Raw genomic sequence first — 23,301 nt, forward strand, 5'->3', positions numbered from 1 at the left:
GCCTGTTCTGAAGCAGAAACTCTTGACACTGCTATAGCAAGGGATCTTCATCGCTGGGGAATCCAGTCCTTTGTTGGCTTGATGGAGTTCTGTGGCGCGTACAACTCACTTTGTGTCTGCGAGCTGAGCTATGGGCTGTTTCCCAAACTCTGGGAACTGTTTTGTGCATTTTGGGAGGGGAGATTCCGCAATTTGCACAAATTAGGGTGAACCTGTGGAAAGTATGGGTGAATTTGTGCAAATTCACCCATAGTTCATGCACATTGCGAAGAAATTTGCGCAAATTGCAGCACCTTCCCCCTCACCACCAAAATGCGGAAGATTCCCAGCAAATCCACAAACTGGCCCAATTTGCTGCAGGTCATGTCGGGAGCCACAGCGGGAACAGAAATGAAATCCGAGGGGCCGAGCCTGGGAAAACCCATTGAACTCCACCCCCTGAATGAATTTCTCTGACAGCTTTAGCCACAGCAGATACCAGCACTGATCACACCCCACCAGGGCGAATTGCTCTTTCCTCTTTTGAGGTCGAAAGTAACCTGTAACTCCGTTCAACTTCCTTGGCAATTTCCCACTTACTGCTCCCAATCAGTTCCAACAAATTTCAGATCTCGCACTTAATCCATCTAGGATTAAGTCCAGGACACCTCCCCTCTGGTCCATTCAGTGTCCAACTGCTCCAGGGCACAGCCGCCCCAAGCAGAATGTTACTCGGGGACAGGGGCACGCTAGTATGTTCCCATTTAATACTCTGAGCAGGTATACGACTCCTCCTCTGCGTGGATTCTTTGATGGGAAGTAAGGCTTGAGCTCGTCCCGAAGTTCATTCCACATGGCCTCTTGCTTGCGTGGATTCTTTGATGGGAGCTGAGGTGTGTGAGCTGAATGAAGCTCTTCCCACAGTCAGAGCATTTATACGGCTTCTCCCCTGTGTGGATCTTCTGGTGCTTTGTAAGATTGGTGCTCTCACTGAAGCTCTTTCCGCATTCTGCACAGGTATAGGGTTTCTCCCCGGTGTGGATCCTGTGATGCTTCATGAGGCTCGTACTGTCGCTGAAGCGTTTCCCACACACTGAACACTTGTATTGCTTCTCTCCAGTGTGAACGGTTTCATGTGAGCACAGCTGGGAACTCCTTGTGAATCTCTTGCCGCACTCTGAGCACGTATAGGGTTTCTCTCCGGTGTGGATCCGGTGATGCTTCATCAGGTTCGTGCTCTCCCTGAAGCTCTTTCCGCACTCTGAGCATCTATAAGGTTTCTCCCCGGTGTGGATTCTTTTGTGTGAAGTCAGGCTTGAGCTCTGGCTGAAGCTCTTCCCGCAATCCAAGCACGTGTACGGCTTCTCCCCCGTGTGGATTCGGTGATGCTTCCTGAGGCTCGTGCTCTCGTTGAAGGCCTTGCCGCACTCCGAGCATCTGTACGGTTTATCCCCCGTGTGGATTCGGAAATGCCTTCCGAGGCTCGAGCTCTCGCTGAAGCATTTCCCGCACTCGGTGCACGTATACGGCTTCTCGCCGGTGTGGATTCTATGATGCGAGCTGAGGTGCGTGCGCTGGATGAAGCTCTTTCCGCACTCCAAGCAGGTATATGGTTTCTCCCCAGTGTGGATTCTCTGATGCGTCGTCAGATTGGTGCTCTCGCTGAAGCTCTTCCCGCAGTCCAAGCACGTATACGGCTTCTCCCCCGTGTGGATTCTGTGATGCTTCATGAGGCTCGTGGTCTCGTTGAAGCTCTTCCCACACTCTAAGCACCTGTATGGTTTATCCCCTGTGTGGTTCCTGAAATGTCGTCCAAGGCTCGAGCTGTCGCTGAAGCACAATCCGCACTCGGAGCATATATACGGCTTCTCGCCCGTGTGGGTTCTTTGGTGTGAGAAGAGGTGTGAACTCCTCCTGAAGCGCTTTCCACACTCTGAGCAGGTATACGGCTTTTCCCCTGTGCGGACTTTGTAATGGTTTGTCAGGTTTGTGCTCTCGCTGAAACCCTTTCCACACGGAAGTCCCTGACAAAGCTTCTCCCCGGGATGAACGCTTTGATCAGCACCAAGGCTTTTTAGCCCGGTGACGAGTTTTGCACACTGAGTGATTTTTCCCCGTTCACTTCCTAGGCAAAATTCTTCTAGCTCTGGAATTTCGTGGATGGCGGCCATGTCAGAAGCAACGGATTTCTTCTGCCACTTCTGTTTAGCTTCAGTTTTCCACTTCTGCTGTTCACCCTCGTTTTCATTCTCTCTCGTACCACCTACAGGACCAAAGAGGGAAACCCGTTGAGGAAGAAATGGATCCTCCAGTCACGCGAGAATTAGTCGAGGAGCCATAGCTCAATGTGATAGAGCACATGCTTGGCATGCAGGTGGTCCCAGGTTCGATCCCCGGCTTCTCCAGGTAGGGCGAGGAAAGAATCCTGCCTGAAACCCTGGAGAGCCACTGCCAGTCAGTGTTGACAGTACTGGGCTAGATGGACCAAAGGTCTGACTCAGTATAAGGCAGCTTCCTCTGTTCCTAAGAAACCCAATTAATCCTTTTTTTACAGAACAGAACAGAAACGACTTAGCAGAGGGTTAGATCTGGCCATGAATTAAATACCTTCTGGTGACTGGCATCAACTGGCAGCTAATGTGAGGTAGAGGGATGGACAACCTGGTGCTGTCCTGATGTTTTGGTCTACAACTCCCATAATCCCTGACCATTGGCCATGCTGGCTGGGATTATGGAAGTTATCATCTGAAAGACCTTGGGGGGTATGGTTGTCTACCCCGAAATAGACCTTTGGATGTTCTACATGCAGACACTTCCCAACTGGATTTCTACCATTTCCAACTGTAGAAGGCGAAAGAACCGGGCAGGCAAACCACAAACAGAGGCCTTAAGGATAGAAGAAGAGCCCTGCTGGATCAGACCAAGGGTCCATCTAGTCCAGTGTTTGGTTCACACAATGGCCAACCAGCTGTCCACCAGGAACCCACAAGCAGGGCAGGGGTGCAACAGCACCCTCCCACCCATGTTCCCCAGCAACTGGTGTGCATAGGCTCACTGTCTCTGGTAATGGAGGTAGCACACAGCCATCAGGACTAGTAGCCACTGATAGCCTTCTTCTCCAGGAACATTTCCAACTCTCATTTAAAGCCTTCCAAATTGGTGGCCATCACTACGTCTTGTGGTAGTGAATTCCATAGTCTGACTATGTGCTTCCTTTTATCTGTCCTGAATCTCCCACCAATCAGCTTCATGGGAGGACCCCGGGTTCTAGTATTTTGAGAGAGGGAGAAAAATGCCTCTGTCCACATTCTCCACACCATGCATAATTTTGTGCACCTCTATCATGTCTCCCCTAACCCTCCTTTCCTCCAAGCTAAACAATCCCACCGGTTGTAACCTTCTCTCAGGGGAAATGCTCCAGCCCCTTGATCATTTCAATTGCCATTTTCTTCCCTTTTGCCAGGTCGAACAGTATCTTTTTATAGGTGTGGTGACCAGAGCTCTACATAGTATTCATTCATTTATTCAATTTATACCCCACCTTTCTTCCATCATGGAACTCTAGGTGGCTACGTGTGGTTCCCAGGTGGTCTCCCCTCCAAGCACTGACCAGACCCAGACCTGCTTAGCTTCAGCAAGGTGGCTGCATCACGTGCCTTTAGACTATATCCTAGGACCTAATATTCCAAGTGTGGTCGCACCACAGATTTGTATAAGGGCAGTATGATCTTGGCAGTTTTATTTCCAATTCCTTTCCTAATTATGTCTAACCTGCAGGTGGGCGTTGCATTATTCAACATTATTATTCTTATTTGGGAAAGGGTGGGTTCTCCTTTGCTGGAGGTATTTAAGCAGAGGCTGGATAGTTGATGGAGTTCTCCCAGACATTCTTTGGCTGTTTTTCCCCTGACATATCCATCAAGTATCAAGTGGGTGATGCTTAACAAAATGTAACGTCCGCCTGGAGAAATCATCACCTGCTATGTCCATCAAGGTTTCCCACCCCACAACTGAGCAACTACCTGCTGATCTCTCTTCCTCCTCGTAGCCCTCAGCAAATGCATCTTGCTCTTCCTTGAGCCAGGAGATAAGGTCAGCTCTGGGAACGAGAAGTCCTTCTTTGGAGAGGGGGGAAAGAAAACACATACCGGTCATTTCTAGCAATTCTGACTAAAATATATGGGGATTTCCAAGAAATCCTGTCAGGGATCCACCATATCCCATTACTTGTGACCCAGTATTGGGGAAAAGGCAGGGTATAAATATAATAATAATAATAATAATAATAATAATAATAATAATAATAATAATATCCCCACCCCATGAAGTCAAAAGGCATGGTGGCAAGAGCTTTCGGCTCTGGATATAGCCAAGGGAAGCAAAGCCCAGGGAAGCGAAGCTCCAACCCAGAGAAAAATGACCTCTTAGAGCATCTAACACTCTCCCAAGGTGAGCCAGGAGACATCCTCCAGAATATTTTATGTATGTACGTACATACGTACGTACGCATTTATTAAAATATTTATATACCGCTCCACATCAAAGATTTCGAAGAAGTGAACAACGAGATAAAAGAATAAAACCCCATAATTAAAACAGTTAAAACACTTTAAAAGAACAGATTCTGAACTTAATAAACTGCAGCTGGTCGCTCAGGGAAGGCCTCTCGAAATAGCAACCAACGTCTTCAGGAGGCACTGAAGACATTAATTTCCTGTTACTTTTAAGGCGCCCAACAACCGAAGTTCTCTGGGCGGTGTACAATACGTTAAAAACCTTAAATGCAAAGGCTAAAACAAAAAATTAGAACCACCACAGAATAAAACCCAATGTAAAACCAGCAGCAGAAACAAACAAAACATTCCAGAACTTAAAACCAAATTAACACACACCAGTGAAACACCACCTCTGAAAGTCGGTCACCCGGTACGGGCTCCATTTCCCTATGAAGGAACCCTACAATTATCCCAGCCTTAAAGATGAGGAGGTGAGATGCTAAAATGCAGGAATACCTCACAGCGCTTGTCTGTTTTCACCGGTTTTACTTCCAGCCTTGTTCCAATACTGGCCTAGGGTGAAAACCGGCCTGGCTATCTGACGGATTGCCTATCTCGGCATGAACCTGCCTGGTTACTAAGATCGGAAGGATAAGCTTTCTTGAAGACACCCTCACTTGCAGAGGCCCACAGGAAAGGCTTTCACCTGTATTGCTCCTACATTTGGGAATGCACTCACTCCCTTTAGGTTTATGACTGGTTCCTTATCCTTTCTGTGTTCTGGAAGGGGGTCAAGAAACAAGTCAAAATCCAACATGACTAACTTAAGTTGCATTCATTTTAATGGGTCTACTTTAAGGAGGACTTATGTTGGATACAACCCTTCATGTGATCTCAGAATAGAAACAGAACAAGGGGTAATGAAATGAGCTCAGTCGATGTCTCTCGGCTGACATGATATAAACTGAAAACAATCGCAACCCCATGTCTCTCCCGACAAAGAATAGTAGTGGCGTTATAAGTCTTTCAGTCGTGTGCTTTAACACTCATCAAAAATATAAAAATCTGCACAATAAAAGAATAATTCTAGAGTGGACCCTTCTTAAAGCTCTTGTTATTACTGATAATACAATTGGTATTATTTTCGCACAAAGAACAAGAACAAAGAAACTGGGACTGGCTGTTTCGAGCAGCGACAAGGGAGAGGGCCTTTTCAGTGGTGGCCCACAAATTATGGAATGATCTCCCTGACGAGGCCCGCTTGGTGTCAACATTGTTACCTTTTTGGCGCCAGGTTAAGAACTTTCTCTTCTCCCAGGCATTTGGCAGTATTTCATAAGTGTTTAATCGATCCTGGAATGTTTTATGATTATGGTTGTTTGTTTTTGAGATCCTTTGTTTGAAGTTGTTTTAGATATATGTTTCTTTTGTGTATATTGTCTGTACATTTTTTTTTAATGTAAATGGTTCTTAATCTCTGCATATTGTATTTTTAATGTTTTTAATCTTTGTAAAACGCCCAGAGAGCTCTGGCTATTGGGCAGTATAGCAATGTAATAAACAACAACAACAACAACATACTCCAGTGCTGTGTCAACTGCGCTGGTTGCCAGTCAATTTCTGGGCCCAATTCAAAGTGTTGGTTCTGACCTTTAAAGCCCCAAAGGGCTGAGGAATGGCCTACCTGAAGGAGCATCTCCTCCCGTATGTTCCTGCTTGAGTGCTAAGATTGTCTTTGGAGGGTCTCCGAGTGCTACGACCCACAATGGTGCAACGGGTGGCTACCAAGGACCGTCTGTGGAATGACCTTCCTAGGGACATCCATCTGGTGTCTTCACTTAGACACTAGGTTATGTGCTTCCAGAAGGCACTGAATCTTTGATCTGTGGCTCAAATTAATAACCTCACTGCTGGCAGTTTTATTTCTAGTCCCCCTTTCAGAGAAGGAGCCCTCCCAAGATGGCTTACGACAATGAAATCCCCTACAAGAAGAGCTGAAACAGTACAAAGACAGCAATGAATACCAGCAATAAAACATCGGGCCTGGACAGTACTGAAAACCTGCAACACCGCTGCAGCAGCAAACCAGAACAGTTTGGTAAAGCAGAATCAGGGGAAGGCCAGGACAAAGAAGCAGGTTCAGGGCCTTCCTTAAAGCCTGCAGTGATGGAGCCTGATGAAGCCCTGATAGCAAGCCATTCCAGAGGTGCGGGGCCACAGTGGAAAAGGCCCTCTTTCGTGTACATGCCCACCGAACTGGCCTCACAGCTGGGCAACTGAGAAGGGCCACTAGTCCTGATCTTAAAGCAGAGGCTGATAAGGTAAAAGTGGTCCTTCAAGTAATTTACACTGGAATCACGATGGAAACCAATGCAGCTGACCCAGTATAGGTGTTATATGATCTGATCACCTTTTTAAAAAGGTAAAACATCTTACCCATACAACATAACACTTTGTACCCTGTAACAGTTATGGGGGCAATCCTACACATGTTTTGTCAGAAAAAGTCCAAACAAAGTTTTTAATAATGTAAAAGCTATAAAAATATGTTAATACTTTTAGTGTTTTAATATTTTCATATTATATTTTCAAATATCAAAATATCAGAAGGGAGAGGGCCTTCTTTGTGGTGGCCCCCCATTTTTGGAATAATCTCTTTGACAAGGCCCGCCTGGTGCCAACATTGTCATCTTTTCTGTGCAGGGTTAAAACTGCCCTCTTCTCTCAGGCATTTGGAAGCATATAAGGGGTCTCTTTGATTGTCTCTGGCTGATAATCTTAAATTGTTTTAGATATATGTTGTTGTTGTTGTGTGTGCTATTTGTTCTGTGTCATGACATGAATGGTTTTATACTTTATATAATGTATTTTAATGTTTTTTTAATTTTTGTGAACCGCCCAGAGAGCTTCGGTTATGGGGCGGTATAGAAATGTAATAAATGAAATTTTAGTTCTTGTATTGATTGTTCTGGTTATGTTATTGTTGTCTGGGGTTTTCTATTATTGCAAAAATACAATATTTACAATAAGTGCCTGGGGGCATTTGCCAGTTGGGCAGGGTATAATTTCCATAAATAAACAAACGAGGTAGAACTTTCTGGAAACACAGCTCAGCTGCTGTCAACCGCCACACCATCCCTGGAGGGCATGGCAACAGCTGAAGAATAGCAAAAATTTCTGCTTCCAGGATCTCTCAGCCAACGCAAAGAAGGACCCTTACCCACAGAGGCCAGGTTCCCATAATTCTCCTCTGTGACGTCCCTGTGCAGAGCCCTCTGGCGTGGATCCAGCAGAGCCCACTCCTCCTCCGTGAAATGCACAGCCACCTCCTCAAAGGACACCGGACACTGAAAAAAAAAAATGACATCAAATTCACAGATAAGGTAACAATCCCAAAGGACAATTAAGGTGAGGTGGTTGAACGGTCTCCTGAGGGGGATCCACAGTTTTCCCACTGTTGTCAACAAAATAAAACTCTTTTTGTATTCATTTATTTTTTTAATGTATATACTGCCTAAAGGGCAGGTTCCAGCAGGGCAGTTTACAATCCTAAAAAAAACCCCGAAACAATAAAACAACAACCAAAATAATAAGTACAGCAATGAAAATACTAAAACATTCAAAATATTAAAGAACCATGAATGAAGACAACAATAAAGACAAACCATACAAAACACTGGGATCCAGGGGAAGGGGCATCGACCTGACCTGAGGAGGGCTGGACTAAGTATACAGCGATGACGCCAGGGAGATCTCCTTGGGAAGGGCATTCCACAAATGGGGGCCACCACAGAGAAGGCTCTTTTCCCGATAGCCACGCGTTCCGCCATTGTGGCACCTACAGAAGAGCTTTTGAAGACTGTCTTAGCAATCAGGCAGAATCATATGGCAGGAGATGCTCCGTCAGGCAGGCCAGTCATGAGCCATTTAAGGCTTTAAAGGTCAACACCAAAACTTTGAATCAGGCCTAGAAACTGACTGGCAACCAGTGCAGTTGACACAGCACTGGAGTGATATGTTTGAAACAGTCCCAAGAAACAGTCTTGCTATCAGTGATGTCAGTTCTGGAGGGGCTGCGATTCCATTCAGGGTTTTAGTTGCCACCAGCAAACAGTGCTCTCCAAGGTGCTCTCCGAGGTGCTGAGCCCTATCCCCAAAATGGGTACAGCACCTTGGATAGCACCATTAGAGTTGTGGCTGGTGGTAACTAGGGACGTACGGATTGTGTAATTGCTAAGATCCGAAGATGATCTTGGAAACTGGGCAGAACATTTAGGAGAAGGTGCTCCTTCAGGTACGTATTATGGGTGGTTTTCCATTATGCTTGTGCAACGCACTGTCAACCCGTTGTGCATAACTCAAGGAATCATAGAATAGCAGGGTTGAAAGGGACCTACAAGACCATCAAGTCCAACCCCCTTCTCAATGCAGGAACCCAAGTCAGAGCATTCCTGACAGGTGCCTGTCCAGCCTCCTGTGCAACTGGTTGCACAACAGCTTCCCCCTGTTGTGCAACCCATTCTGCAACTTGTTGTTCAACTGGCTGTGCACCCCGTTGTACAACCTGTGGTTAGCAGAGGGTTAGATCTGGCCATAAATTAAATACCTTCTGGTGACTGGCATCAACTGGCAGCTAATGTGAGTTAGAGGGATGGACAACCTGGCACTGTCCAGATCTTTTGGTCTACAACTCCCATAATGCCTAACCATTGGCCATGGTGGCTGGGATTATGGAAGTTATCATCTGAAATACCTTGAGGGCACAGTTGTATACCCCGAAATAGACCTTTGGATGCTCTACATGCAGACACTCCCCAACTGGATATCTATTCATTCATTCATTCATTGCATTTATATCCCACCTCTTTTCCTCTTGCAAAAAACCCAAGGCGGCTTACATTATCCTCATGCTCTACATTTTATCCTCACAACAACAACCCCGTGAGCTAGGTTGGGCTGAGAGTCTGTGACTGGCCCAAAGTAACCCAATAAGTTTCCATGGCCGAGTGGGGTGGTTGTTGTTCAGTCATTAAGTCGTGTCCGACTTTTCGTGACCCCATGGACCATAGCACGCCAGGCCTTCCTGTCCTCCACTCTCTCCCGGAGTGTGCTCAAGTTCATATTCATTGCATCAGTGATGCTATCTACCCATCTCATCCTCTGCTGTCCCCTTCTCCTTTTGCCTTCAATCTTTCCCAGCATCAGGGTCTTTTCCAGTGACTTTTCTCTTCGCATTAGGTGGCCAATATATTTGAGCTTCAATTTCAGTATCTGTCCTTCCAATGAGCACTCAGGGTTGATTCCTTTAGGATTGACTGATTTAATCTCCTTGCAGTCCAGGGGACTCGTAAGAGTCTTCTCCAGCACCACAGTTCGAAAGCATCCATTCTTCGGTGCTCAGCCTTCCTTATAGTCCAGCTCTCACAGCCATACATTACTACTGGGAAAAACATAGCTTTGATTAGATGGACCTCTGTCAGCAAGGTGATGTCTCTGCTTCTTACTACGCTGTCTAGGTTTGCCATAGCTTTCCTCCCAAGGAGCAAGTGTCTTTTAATTTCATGGCTACAGTCACCATCTGCGGTGATCTTGGAGCCCAAGAAAATAAAATCTGTCACTGCTTCCATTTCTTCCCCTTCTATATGCCAGGAAGTGATGGGGCCAGATGCCATGATCTTCATTTTTTTAATGTTGAGTTTCAAACCGGTGTTTGCACTCTCCACTTTCACCCTCAACAAGAGGCTCTTCAGATCCTCTTCGCTTTCTGCCATTAGGGTGGTATCGTCTGCGTATATGACGTTGCTGATAATTCTCCCAAAAATCTTAATTCCGACCTGTGATTCATCCAACCCGGCGTTTCTCATGATGTACTCTGCATATAAGTTAAATAAGCAAGGCAACAATATGCAGCCTTGTCGTACTCCTTTCCCAATTTTGCACCAATCGGTTGTTCCATGTCTGGTTCTTACTGTTGCTTCTTGACCCTCGTACAGGTTTCTCAGGGGACAGGTAAGGTGGTCTGGTACTCCCATCACTTTCAGAATTTGCCACAGTTTGTTGTGATCCACACAATCAAAGGCTTTAGCGTAGTCAATGAAGCAGAAATAGACATCTTTCTGGAATTCTCTTGCTTTCTCCATGATCCAGCGAATGTTGGCGATTTGATCTCTAGTTCCTCTGCCTCTTCGAAACACAGCTTGTACTTCTGGTAGTTCTTGGTTCGCATACTGCTGAAGCCTAGCTTGTAGGATTTTGAGCATCACCTTGCTGGCATGTGAAATGAGCGCAACTGTACGGTAGTTTGAATACTCATTGGCATTGCCCTTCTTTGGAATTGGAATGTAAACTGATCTTTTCCAGTCTTGTGGCCACTGCTGAGTGTTGCAAATTTGTTGGCATACTGAGTGCAGCACTTTAACAGCATCATCTTTTAGGATTTTAAATAGCTCAGCTGGAAGACTGTCATCTCCGCTGGCTTTGTTGTTAGTAATGCTTCCTAAGGTCCACTTGACTTCACTCTCTAGGATGTGCGGCTCAAGTTCAGTGACCACACTATCATGGCTATCACGGACATTCAGATCTTTCCTGTATAGTTCTTCTGTGTATTCCTTCCACCTCTTCTGAATCTCATCTGCTTCTGTTAGGTCCCTGCCTACTTTGTCCTTTATCATGCCTGTCTTTGCACAAAACATTCCCTTGAGATCTCCGATTTTCTTGAAAAGATCTCTAGTCTTTCCCATTCTATTGTTTTCCTTGATTTTTTTGCATTGTTCATTTAACAAGGCTTTCTTGTCTCTCCTTGCTATTCTCTGGAACTCTGCATTCAGTTGGATGTATCTTCCCCTTTCTCCCTTGTTTTTCACTTCCCTTCTTTCCTCAACTACTTGTAAAGCCTCATCAGACAGCCACTTGGCTTTCTTGCATTTCTTTTTCTTTGGGATGGATTGAGTTGCTGCCTGCTGAACAATGTTATGGACCTCCATCCACAGTTCCTCAGGCACTCTGTCTATCAGGTCTAATCCCTGAAATCTATTCCTCACCTCCACTGTATATTCATGAGGGATATGATTTAGGTCATACCTGAATGGTTTAGTGGTTTTCCCTACGTTCTTCAATTTAAGCCGAAATTTTGCAACAAGAAACTCATGATCTGAGCCACAGTCAGCTCCAGGTCTTGTTTTCACTGACTGTATAGAGCTTCTCCATCTTTGGCTGCAAAGGACATAATCAATCTGATTTCGACATTGACCATCTGGTAATGTCCATGTGTAGAGTCACCTCTTGTGCTGTTGGAAAAGAGTGTTTGCTACGATCAGCATGTTCTCTTGGCAAAACTCTACTAGCCTCTGTCCTGCTTCATTTTGTGCACCAAGGCCAAGCCTGCCTGTTATCCTGGTGATTTCTTGACTTCCTACTTTAGCATTCCAATCCCCTATGATGAAGAGGACATCTTTTTTTGGTGTTAGTTCTACAAGGTGTTGTAGGTCTTCATAGAACTGATCAACCTCAGCTTCTTCGGCCTCAGTGGTTTTGGCATAGACTTGAATTACTGTGATGCTAAATGCTTTGCCTTGGATTCGTACTGAGATCATTCTATCGTTTTTGAGATTGTACCCCAGTACTGCTTTTCCCACCCTTTTGTTGGCTATGAGTGCTACTCCCTTTCTTCTAAGGGATTCTTGCCCACAGTAGTAGATATAATGGTCACCTGAATTAAATTTGCCTGTGGTTGTCCATTTTAGTTCGCTGATTCCCAAGATATCGATGTTCAATCTTGCCATCTCATGTCTGACCACCTCCAGCTTACCTTGATTCATTGATCCGACATTCCAGGTTCCTAAACAATATTGTTCTTTACAGCATCGGATCTTTTTCACCACCAGACACATCTACAGCTGAGTGTCCTTTCGGCTTTGGCCCAGCCGCTTCACTCTTTCTGGCGCTACTTGGAAATTCCTTCTGCTCTTCCCCAGTAGTATATTGGAAACCTTCCGACCTGAGGGGCTCATCTTCCAGTCGAGTGGGGACTAGAACCCAGATCTCCCGGCTCCCAGTCTGACACAGGCAAACCACAAACTGAGGACTTAAGAATATAAGAAGAGCCACCCTGGATTAGACCAAGGGTCCATCTAGTCCTTCCTTTGATCTGTCCTGAATCTCCCACCCATCAGCTTCATGAGATGACCCCAAGTTCTAGTATTGTGAGAGAGGGAGAAAAATGTCTTCCTATCCACTTTCTGCACACCAGGCATGATTTTGCACACCTCTATCCTGTCTTCCCTCACTCTCCTTTTTTCCAAGCTAAACAATCCCAATTAAACAATCCCAGCTTCCTTCATAGGGGAGATGCTCTAGGCCCTTGATAATTTCTTCCCTTTTTCCAGGTCTACAATGTCTTTTTTTTTTTTAGGTGTGGTCACCTGAATTCTGCACAGTATTCCAAGCATGGTTGCACCACAGATTTGTATAAGGGCAGTATGATCTTCGCAGTTTTATTTCCAATTCCTTTCCTAAGTATGCCTGACATGCAGGGGGCACTGCATTATTCAACATTATTATTTGCCATTGTGCAACTGCTTGAACAATGGAAATATTCTGCGGAGCTCCGCTAGCGCTATTTGAGTTTGTGGAATGTCACCGTTGGAAAGCCCTATGTAGTAGTAGTAGTAGGATTAACAGTGGGTTTTTTTACTGTAAATTTCAACAGAATAAAGCAAAACAAAACCAAAATAGGAAGAATGCCCATTGATGGCTTGGGCACATTTCATCTTTTTGACTGCCAAGTTATGTTTCTCCCTCTCCCATAATACTAGAACACAATGGGGTCATCCCATGAAGCTGACTGGGGGGAGATTCAGGACAGATAAAAGAAAGAACTTCTTCACACAGCGCATAGTGAAACTATGGAATTCACTTCCACAAGATGAAGTGATGGCCACCCATTTGGATGGCTTGAAAAGGCGGTTAAACAAATTCCTAGAAAAGGCTATCAATGGCTAATAGTCCTGATGGCTCTATGCTACAAGTATTAGAGGCACTATGCCAGGTACACCAGTTGTTGGGGAACGTGGGCGGGAGGATGCTGTTGCACTCATGTCCTCCTTGAGTTTCCCATGGGCAGCTGGTTGGCCACTGTGTGAAAAGAATGCTGGACTAGATGGACCCTTGGTCTGACCCAGCAGGGCTCTTCTTACGTTTATGTATTGATTTGATTTGTACCCCGTCTTTCTACCGAAGAATGGAACCCAAGGGTAAGAAAGGATGTTCTTATCCTTTCAAACCCATGGCACCCAGACGGCCTGCACCCACCCTGCCTGGTTTCTTTTCCAATTATTCTCCTCCTACCTGTACAGCATCCATTTCCACTCCTGCAGGAGAAGGTCTAGCAGGAAGCCCCAGAGGCATTCCACCACCTGTGAAGGAGGCAGAGGAGGTGATAATCAATACTACATCATTAAGCAAATGAGTACTGAATTAAGGAAACTCCTTGTTTTCATGAAGTGTAATCAGTGTAATTTTAATGACGAACTGAAGCTTTCGAACTGTGGTGCTGGAGAGGACTCTTACGAGTCCCCTGGACTGCAAGGAGGTCAAATCAGTCCAACCTAAAGGAAATCAACCCTGACTGCTCATTGGAAGGAGAGATACTGAAGCTGAACCTCAAATATTTTGGCCACCTAATGCGAAGAGAGAACTCCCTGGAAAAGACCCTGATGCCGGGAAAGATTGAAGGCAAAAGGAGAAGGGGACCGCAGAGAATGAGATGGCTGGATAGCATCACCGATGCAATGAATATGAACTTGAGCACACTCCGGGAGAGAGCGGAAGACAGGAAGGCCTGGCGTGCTATGGTCCATGGGGTCACGAAGGGTTGGACACGACTGAACAACAACAACAAGCCAACGCTATATAAGGCAGGCTTGCAAGGGAGGCCAGCTCTCCAGGCATGAAGAGCCCCAGTGACAAAGCGTCAGCACACAAGTGAGTTAAGTACCATGCAGTAATCAATGTAATATATTCCACCCCAAATACACCGGCTTTCATTGCTTAAGGTCCAGCATCTGAAATCGAGAAGGCTAACAAAAAGATAAAAGTGCATCGCTTTATGCTTGCTGCAATTAACTGTGTTACCTATCGTTCTACGACTTTCAATTGATGCCAAGCCATTAGAATTCCTACCAGCAAAACAATATTGGTATTTTACACTAAGTAATCTCATTTAGGGTATTCATTCCATTTATCATTCCTCCCAATGACTGAGGGAGGTGGTGGGCTCTCCCACACCGGAGGTGTTCAAGATGAGGCTGGACAGCCATCTGTCAGGGATGCTCTGACTTGGATTCCTGCACTGAGCAGGGGGTTGGACTCGATGGTTTTGTAGGCCCCTTCCAACCCTACTATTCGATGATTCTAAGCGAGGGAACCGCTTTCCTCCCCACAAAGTCTCGCTAAAGTTGGGCCTCTTGGTTTGTAGGCAGATAAGACCCTCTGTTCTCATTGTCTTCCAAGTCTGTCTAAGTCACAAGAAGGGCTGGGGGTGGAGGAAGGCCAGGATCCCTTCTCAATCATCCCAGAATGCAGGAAAAAGAATCATGGGCACAAGTTACAGGAAGCCAGATTCCTTCTGGACATCAGGAAAAACCTCCGGACTGTTAGAGCAAGCTGACAATGGAACCAATTCCCTAGGGAGGTGGTGGGCTCTCCCACACTAGAGGCATTCAAGATGAGGCTGGACAGCCATCTGTCAGGGATGCTCTGACTTGGATTCCTGCAATGAGCAGGACGTTGGGACTCGAGGGTCATATAGGCTCCTTCCAACTCTACTATTCTATGATCTGACACTTTTTAAATGTCCTTGCAATCCCAACAAATATTGATTTGATTTGTACTGTGCCTTTCTACCAAGAAAAATGGCACTCAGGGCAGCTAAATATGCCTAAAACCTGCTTGTTTTGTTAGAGAGGCTAGGGAGAAGCATCTCCTCCCCACACAGGCTCAAGGGGGACATCCTTACCCGGTGAGGTGGCACCTCCATCACTCTCCTGCATGGTCCCTTTGACCAGGTGCCTCTCTCTGGTGTCCAAATGAGCCGTCTTGGTCTCAGGAAGCTGAGTGACTGCTCTGGGTAAGATGCCGTCCGCCTGAAAGAGGAATGAAGATCCCGGCAGGAAATGGTGAATGGGGCTAGGAAAGGCCATGTGTAGGGTTTCTCCATCTCCCTGGACTTGGGGCTCCTTTGAAATGCAACCTCCTTTACAAGTCTCACAACAGCCACACTTGACACTTCCAGCAGGGCACCAGGGTAGTGATCTAACCCTGCCATTATAACGCGACTAGAATACGGAACCTCAGGTCCCTTCCTAAATCAAACCCCTCAGGAAAAACAAGGTGATGGGCTTGCAGAGAAGCAGCTTGAGCTAGAAGCTCCCAGACGTCTCCTCTCTAGAACTTCCATTATTAGCAGGGAAATTCTGAGGCTGTGTAATTACCTGCAGCAGGATCCTCTCCCTTCCACGGACTTCACAAGTGTCTCGTGATGCCTCCAGGAGGGCCCTCACATTCAGAACGTTAGACTCTCCCCCGGTCACTGCCTTGTTGTGGCAAAGGGGCTTGCGTGACTCAGTGAAGCCATAAGCTATGCCGTGCAGGGCCACCCAAGACGGACAGGTCATGGTGGAGAGTTCTGACAAAATGTGGTCCACTGGAGAAGGAAATGGCAACCCACTCCAGGATTCTTGCCAAGAAAACCCCATGGAATGTATCACAAGGCTAAATGAGATGACGCCGGAAGATGAGCCCCTCAGGTCGGAAGGTGTCCAATATACTACTGGGGAAGAGCAGAGGGAATTCTTCTAGAACTAACACCAAAAAAAGATGTCCTTTTCATCATAGGGGATTGGAAAGCTAAAGTAGGAAGTCAAGAAATCACCGGGATAACAGGCAAGCATGGCCTTGGTGTACAAAAGGAAGCAGGACAAAGGCCAAGAGAACACGCTGATCATAGCAAACACTATTTTCCAACAGCACAAGAGGCGACTCTAACATGGACATTACCAGATGGTCAATATCGAAATCAGATTGACTATGTCCTTTGCAGCCAAAGATGGAGAAGCTCTATACAGTCAGTGAAAACAAGACCTGGAGCTAACTGTGGCTCAGATCATGAGCTTCTTGTTGCAAAATTTCAGCTTAAATTGAAGAACGTAGGGAAAACCACTAAACCATTCAGGTATAACCTAAATCATATCCCTTATGCATATACAGTGGAGGTGAGGAATAGATTTAAGGGATTAGACCTGATAGACAGAGTGCCTGAGGATCTATGGACGGAGGTCCGCAACATTGTTCAGGAGGCAGCAACTCAATCCATCCCAAAGAAAGAGAAATGCAAGAAAGCGAAGTGGCTGTCTGATGAGGCTTTACAAGTAGCTGAGGAAAGAAAGGAAGCAAAAAGCAAGGGAGAAAGGGGATGATATATCCAACTGAATGCAGAGATCCAGAGAATAGCAAGGAGAGACAAGAAGGCCTTCTTAAATGAACAATGCAAAGAAATCGAGGAAAACAACAGAATGGGAAAGACTAGAGATCTTTTCAAGAAAATCGGAGATATCAAGGGAACGTTTTGTGCAAAGACGGGCATGATAAAGGACAAAGAAGGCAGGGACCTAAGAGAAGCAGATGAGATTCAGAAGAGGTGGCAAGAATATACAGAAAAACTATACAGGAAAGATCTGAATGGCCCTGATAGCCATGATAGTGCGGTCACTGAACTTGAGCCAGACATCCTAGAGAGTGAAGTCAAGTGGTTCCTTAGGAAGCATTAGTAACAACAAAGCTAGCAGAGATGACAGTCTTCCAGCTGAGCTATTTAAAATCCTAAAAGATGATGCTGTTAAAGTGCTGCACTCAATATGCCAACAAATTTGGAACAGTCAACAGTGGCCACAAGACTGGAAAAGGCCAGTTTACATTCCAATTCCAAAGAAGGGCAATGCCAAAGAGTGTTCAAACTACCGTACAATTGCGCTCATTTCACATGCCAGGAAGGTGATGCTCAAAATCCTACAAGCTAGGCTTCAGCAGTATGTGAACTGAGAACTACCAGAAGTACAAGCTGGGTTTCAAAGAGGTAGAGGAACTAGAGATCAAATCGCCAACGTTCGCTGGATCATGGAGAAATTAAGAGAATTCCAGAAAAGCGTCTATTTCTGCTTCATTGACGACGCTAAAGCCTTTGATTGTGTGGATCACAACAAACCGGCAAATTCTTAAAGAGATGAGAGTACCAGACCACCTTACCTGTCTGCTGAGAAACCTGTACAAGGGTCAAGAAGCAACAGTAAGATCCGGACATGGAACAACCGATTGGTTCAAAATTGGGAAAGGAGTACGACAAGGCTGCATATTGTTGCCCTGCTTATTTAACTCATATGCAGAGTACATCATGAGAAACGCCGGGTTGGATGAATCACAGGTCGGAATTAAGATTGCTGGGAGAATTATCAGCAACCTCAGATATGCAGACGATACCACCCTAATGGCAGAAAGCGAAGAGGATCTGAAGAGCCTCTTGTTGAGGGTGAAAGTGGAGAGTGCAAAAACCGGTTTGAAACTCAACATTAAAAAAATGAAGATCATGGCATCTGGCCCCATCACTTCCTGGCATATAGAAGGGGAAGAAATGGAAGCAGTGACAGATTTTATTTTCTTGGGCTCCAAGATCACCGCAGATGGTGACTGTAGCCATGAAATTAAAAGACGCTTGCTCCTTGGGAGGAAAGCTATGTCAAACCTAGGAAGCATAGTAAGAAGCAGAGACATCACCTTGCCGACAAAGGTCTGTATAATGAAAGCTATGGTTTTCCCAGTAGTAACGTATGGCTGTGAGAGCTGGACTATACGGAAGGCGGAGCGCCGAAGAATTGAAGCTTTCAAACTGTGGTGCTGGAGAAGAGTCTTACGAGTCCCCTGGACTGCAAGGAGGTCAAATCAGTCCATCCTAAAGGAAATCAACCCTGAGTGCTCATTGGAAGGACAGATACTGAAACTGAAGCTCCAATATTTTGGCCACCTAATGCGAAGAGAAAACTTACTGGAAAAGAGCCTGATGCTGGGAAAGATTGAAGGCAAAAGGAGAAGGGGACGGCAGAGGATGAGATGGCTAGATAGCATCACCGATGCAATGAATATGAACTTGAGCACACTCTGGGAGAGAGCGGAGGACAGGACGGCCTGTTGTGCTATGGTCCATGGGGTCACGAAGAGTCGGACACGACTGAATGACTGAACAACAACAAGCTATCTGTTTGGAATATCTTGCAGTAACGTTAGATAATGTGGGGAGGTGCAAAGTTGACCTGGAAGAGTCGTTTTGCTACAAATGCTCAGCGTCTTTCTTACTCATCTGTCTTTAATTTGAAGAGTGTGGCAAAGGGGGCGGCTTGCAGTTACCTAGTGATTTTCTGGAGGGAAGGCATTCTGCATATGCTCAGAGCATATGCTCCAGTAATCTTCTGGAGGGAAGGCATTCTGCATATGCTTAGAGCATATGCTCCAGCAATTTTCTGGAAGGCATTCTGCATATGCTCAGAGGCATACCACTTCTCAATTTTAAGAGTGTGGGGAGGTGAAAAGTTGAGCTGGAATAGTCGCTTTGCTACAAATGCTCACCCCCTTTCTTACTCATCTGTCTGTGTTTCTCTTTGCCCCAGTTTTTCTCACGCGGGTTTGTGTTTTGATAGGGGGGAGGGAGGGAGGGGAGAGCTGAACCCAATCCCCATGTTGGGGACACAGTTCAGCACCTTGGATAGCTCCTTTGGAGTGTGTCTGCAAGCCCAATTTGAAGTGCTGGTTTTGACCTTTAAAGCCTTAAATGGTTTGGCACTAAGTTACTTGAAGGACAGCCTTCACCCGTATCAGCCTGCCCAAACTTTGAAATCAGAAACAGAGGCCCTCCTCATTTGCCCATCCATGAGAGCAGTCAGCTGGGTGACCACATGTGAGAGGGCCTTCTCTGCTGTGGCCCCACACCTTTGGAGCAAGTTGTAATAGGAGCTCCACTATGCTCCGTCATTGCAGGCTTTTAAGAAGGCCTTGAAAACCTATTACTTTACTGAGACCTTCTCTTGACACAACTGCTGTTGTTGCTGTTGTTGTTACTGCTGGTTTTATTGTTGGGTTTTATTGTTGTTTTTATTGCTATGTTATTGTGTTTTTATCACTCGTAACTGTTTTTATGTATTTTATTGCTGTAAGCCGCCTTGGGAGGGCTTCTGTCCTGAAAGGTCGCCAAGAAATATTTTAAATAAATAAATGGTTGTCTTTTGTACGAATGTTATTTTGTTTATGGTATGAATTACATTTCCTTGTATGTTATAGTATCACCCCCCTTTGGATGATTTCTAGAAAACAATGGGCAACTGGTTGAAATTTTTAGAGTACCTTTCCACGCATTCTCAGCCCCTTGGAGCTTATCAGGATGAAACCCTCTCTCACCTGCTCCTCTTTCTGCCCCTTGTCCTCTGCCTGGCTCAGGAGGAAGCCTTCTGCCAGGGCCACCGCCTGGGAACTGGTCTCTGCTCCACATTCCCTGACCCAGTTCTCTATCTCCGGGGGCAGGACAGCCAGGAACTGCTCCAGGAGCACCAGGTCCAGCATCTGAGCTTTCGTGTGCCTTTCTGGCTTCAGCCACTGACAGCAAAGGTGGTGGAGTTGGCTGCAAACCTCTCGGGGTAAAACCTCTGCAGCTTTGTTACCATTGTCCAGACTGGAGATCTTCTGCACTCTTCTTTCCCAGGCCTTCCTGCACCTCCCAATCTCAATGACCTCATGGCCTCTTTCTCCTCCACGGCCACATGGGTTTTGCTCGCCCATCTTTGCTCTGTGCTCCAGCTCAGCCTCCGTTTTCTTTCTGAAAGCAAGGACAGCATAAATTGGGTGGGGAAACCTAATCTAGCAGAGAATACAAGCCCCTCTGTATTATACCACTATAGTCATTATTAATGAAGAGCTCAGCCACAATGGCTTTTGAATGCGTGTCGTATTCTGTTGGCATCACCTTACTACCTTGTCCAATAAGTATTGTTCTGAGAAAGGCTGCATGGATTCATAGCAGGTAGGGACAACAGGATCCAGATGTTTGCAAGCTAGGTTACATGGCCTTATTCTCACCGAAGTTCAAGGACCCAAGTGTCCTCTACTCCATCTTGACCAAAGGACTTGCCCCGCTGCAGTAAGCATCACGTGGGAAGCCTGGATACACCACCAAGTCTGGATAGCCTCCTCCTCCATGAATTTGTCCAACCTCCGTTTAAAGCTATCTAAATTGGTGGCCATCACTACATCCTGTGGTAGCGAGTTCCATAATTTAACAATGGACGGAATGAAGGAGTCCTTCCTTTGATCTGCCCTGAATCTTCCCCCAGTCAGCTTTATGGGATGACCCCGGGTTCTAGTATTACAAGAGTGGGTGGGTGGGTGGGGGGAGGTCTCCTTATCCCCTTTTTTTTCAGACCCGGCATAGTTTTATAAACTGAGCATGCATGCTTTTACTTTTTCTAAGCTAGTGCGGTGTGGTGGTTAGAGCGTTGGACTAAGACCAGGGAGAGCCGGGTTCAAGTCCCCACTCAAACACGGAGCTCACTGGGTGACTTTGGGCCAGTCACTGACTCTCAGCCTAACCTACCTCGCAGGGTTGCTGCAAGGGCAAAATGGAGAGGAGGACGAGGGTAATGTAAGCCGTCTTGGGTTCCTTGCAAGAGGAAAAGGTCGGATATAAATGAAACAAATAAATAAAAATAACCAAGTAACTAAATAGTTATTATAGTTATGTGCTCCCATATTAGAGGCAGTGTACCTCGGTATGCCAGTTGCTGGGGAATATGGGTGGGAGGGTGCGACTGCACTCGTGTCCTACTTGGGGTTTTTCCACCAACAGCTGTTTGGCTACTGTGTGAATATAAGAAGAGCCCTGCTGGATCAGACCAAGGGTCCATCTAGTCCAGCATGCTGTTCACACAGTGGCCAACCAGCCGTCGACCAGGAACCCACAAGCAGGACACGAGGGCAACAACACCCTCCCATCCATGTTCCCCAGCAACTGCTGTAGATAGGCTCACTCCCTCTGGTACTGGAGGGAGCACATAGCTATTGGGACTAGTAGCCATTGACAGCCTTCTCCTCCAGGAATTTCTCCAACCCCCTTTTAAAGCCATCCAAATGGGTGGCCATCACTACATCCTGTGGTAGCGAGTTCCATAGTTTAACTCTGCGCAGTGTGAAGAAGTCCTTCCTTTGATCTGTCCTGAATCTCCCACCCATCAGCTTCACGGGAGGACCCCGAGTTCTAGTATTCTGAGAGAGGGAGAAAAATGTCTCCCCGTCCACATTCTCCACATCATGCCTAATTTTGTAGACCTCTCTAATGTCTCCCCTTACTCGGCTTTTTTCCCAAGCTAAACCATCCCAGCTGTTGTAACCTTCCCTCATAGAGGAGATGCTCCAGTCTCTCGGTCCTTTTACTGGCCCTTTTCTGCAGTAGCGCTATTACTTCACAGGGCCAGAGAGAAGCATTCCAATCTCCAGCCCAGCAGGTATCCATGGGCACAAGGCTGGGCTCTGTAATTTCTGCACACTGAGCTGCTTCTCCTTTGGCTCAAGCACCGGAGGGACCAGATGTCCGTTCACACGGTGGCCAACCAGCTGCCCGCGAGAAACCCGCAAGCAAGAAGTCCTTCCTTTGATCTGTCCTGAATCTCCCACCCATCAGCTTCACGGGAGGACCCCGAGTTCCAGTATTCTGAGAGAGGGAGAAAAATGTCTCCCTATCCACATTCTCCACACCGTGCATAATTTTGTACACCTCCGTCATGTCTCCCCTTACCCCCCTTTTTTCCAAGTGAAAATAGTGAACAAAACAGTGGACTAGATGGATCCGTTGATCCAGCAGGGGTCTTCTTAGGTCTTATCTTCACCTGAAGTTAGATCCACAGATTACAGCACCACTTCTCCAGATCTTGGTGGGTCTCCTCACACAACAGTCTCCCTCTTGCCATGAGAGGCTGTCACTCAGTGACAGAGCCCCTGCTTTGAAAGAAGGTCCCGGGTTCAGTTCCTAGCATCTCCTGGCAAGGCTAGAACAGACTCCTGCCCGAAACCCTGGAGGGCCACTGACAGTCAGTGTCAACAGTGCTGGGCTAGACGGACTCAGTATAAGGCAGCTTCCTCTGTTCTGTTCCAGTCAATGTTGACAATACTGGGCTAGATGGACCAATGGCCTGGCTCGGTATAAAAGCAGATTCCAATGCTCCTACATTTCCCTTTAGCCCCCTGCTCCCCCCCCCCCGACCCCTTCTCCTTTTATTCTCCTACTCTGCCATCACAAAGCGGCTTGAAACTCACTCTCAAGGCAGCCAACGTCAGTGGTTTTCTGGAGATCTGAGCTTTCAGGAAGCGGGGTGGGGAGAATCGCCCCAAAATGGGTGCCACGAAGGACACCCCCCCCCCAGAGGGGTCACAACATCAGTTGTGTTCTGTTCAGATGGTGGGGGCACAACATCAGTTGTGTTTCTGGAGAGATCCGGGCCTACAAGATTGAGGGGGGGGGACTCACAAAATAGGTGCCATGAAGGACACACACACCCAGGGATCACAACATCAGTTGTGTTTCTGGATGAATCTGGGCCTTGAAGATGGTAGGGGGGAGAAACTTACAAAATAGGTGCCATGAAGGACACACACACACACACACACACCCCGAGGGATCACAACATCAGTTGTGTTCTGTTCAGATGGTGGGGGCAAAACATCAGTTGTGTTTCTGGAGAGA

At 46.4% G+C, this 23,301-nt stretch overlaps 1 protein-coding gene across 1 annotated transcript in view; it reads right to left on the reverse strand.

Annotated features, from left to right (window-relative positions):
* Positions 1-23,301, reverse strand: part of LOC146356591 (uncharacterized) — an 81,400-nt gene that overhangs the window by 56,262 nt on the left and 1,837 nt on the right. Inside the window, exons 2-7 of the mRNA XM_084841118.1 lie at positions 19,971-20,385; positions 15,490-15,616; positions 13,821-13,888; positions 7,696-7,822; positions 4,002-4,097; positions 833-2,242 (exon numbers count right to left, since the gene is read on the reverse strand). Coding sequence (XP_084697244.1) covers positions 833-2,242; positions 4,002-4,097; positions 7,696-7,822; positions 13,821-13,888; positions 15,490-15,616; positions 19,971-20,348 — 2,206 coding nt within the window. The 5' untranslated portion in view covers positions 20,349-20,385. The remainder of the gene's footprint in view (positions 1-832; positions 2,243-4,001; positions 4,098-7,695; positions 7,823-13,820; positions 13,889-15,489; positions 15,617-19,970; positions 20,386-23,301) is intronic.

This window comes from Heloderma suspectum, chromosome 2 (assembly GCF_057233095.1).
Source record: "Heloderma suspectum isolate Gila_16-S chromosome 2, 16-S_ref, whole genome shotgun sequence".
Lineage (NCBI taxonomy): Eukaryota > Metazoa > Chordata > Lepidosauria > Squamata > Helodermatidae > Heloderma > Heloderma suspectum.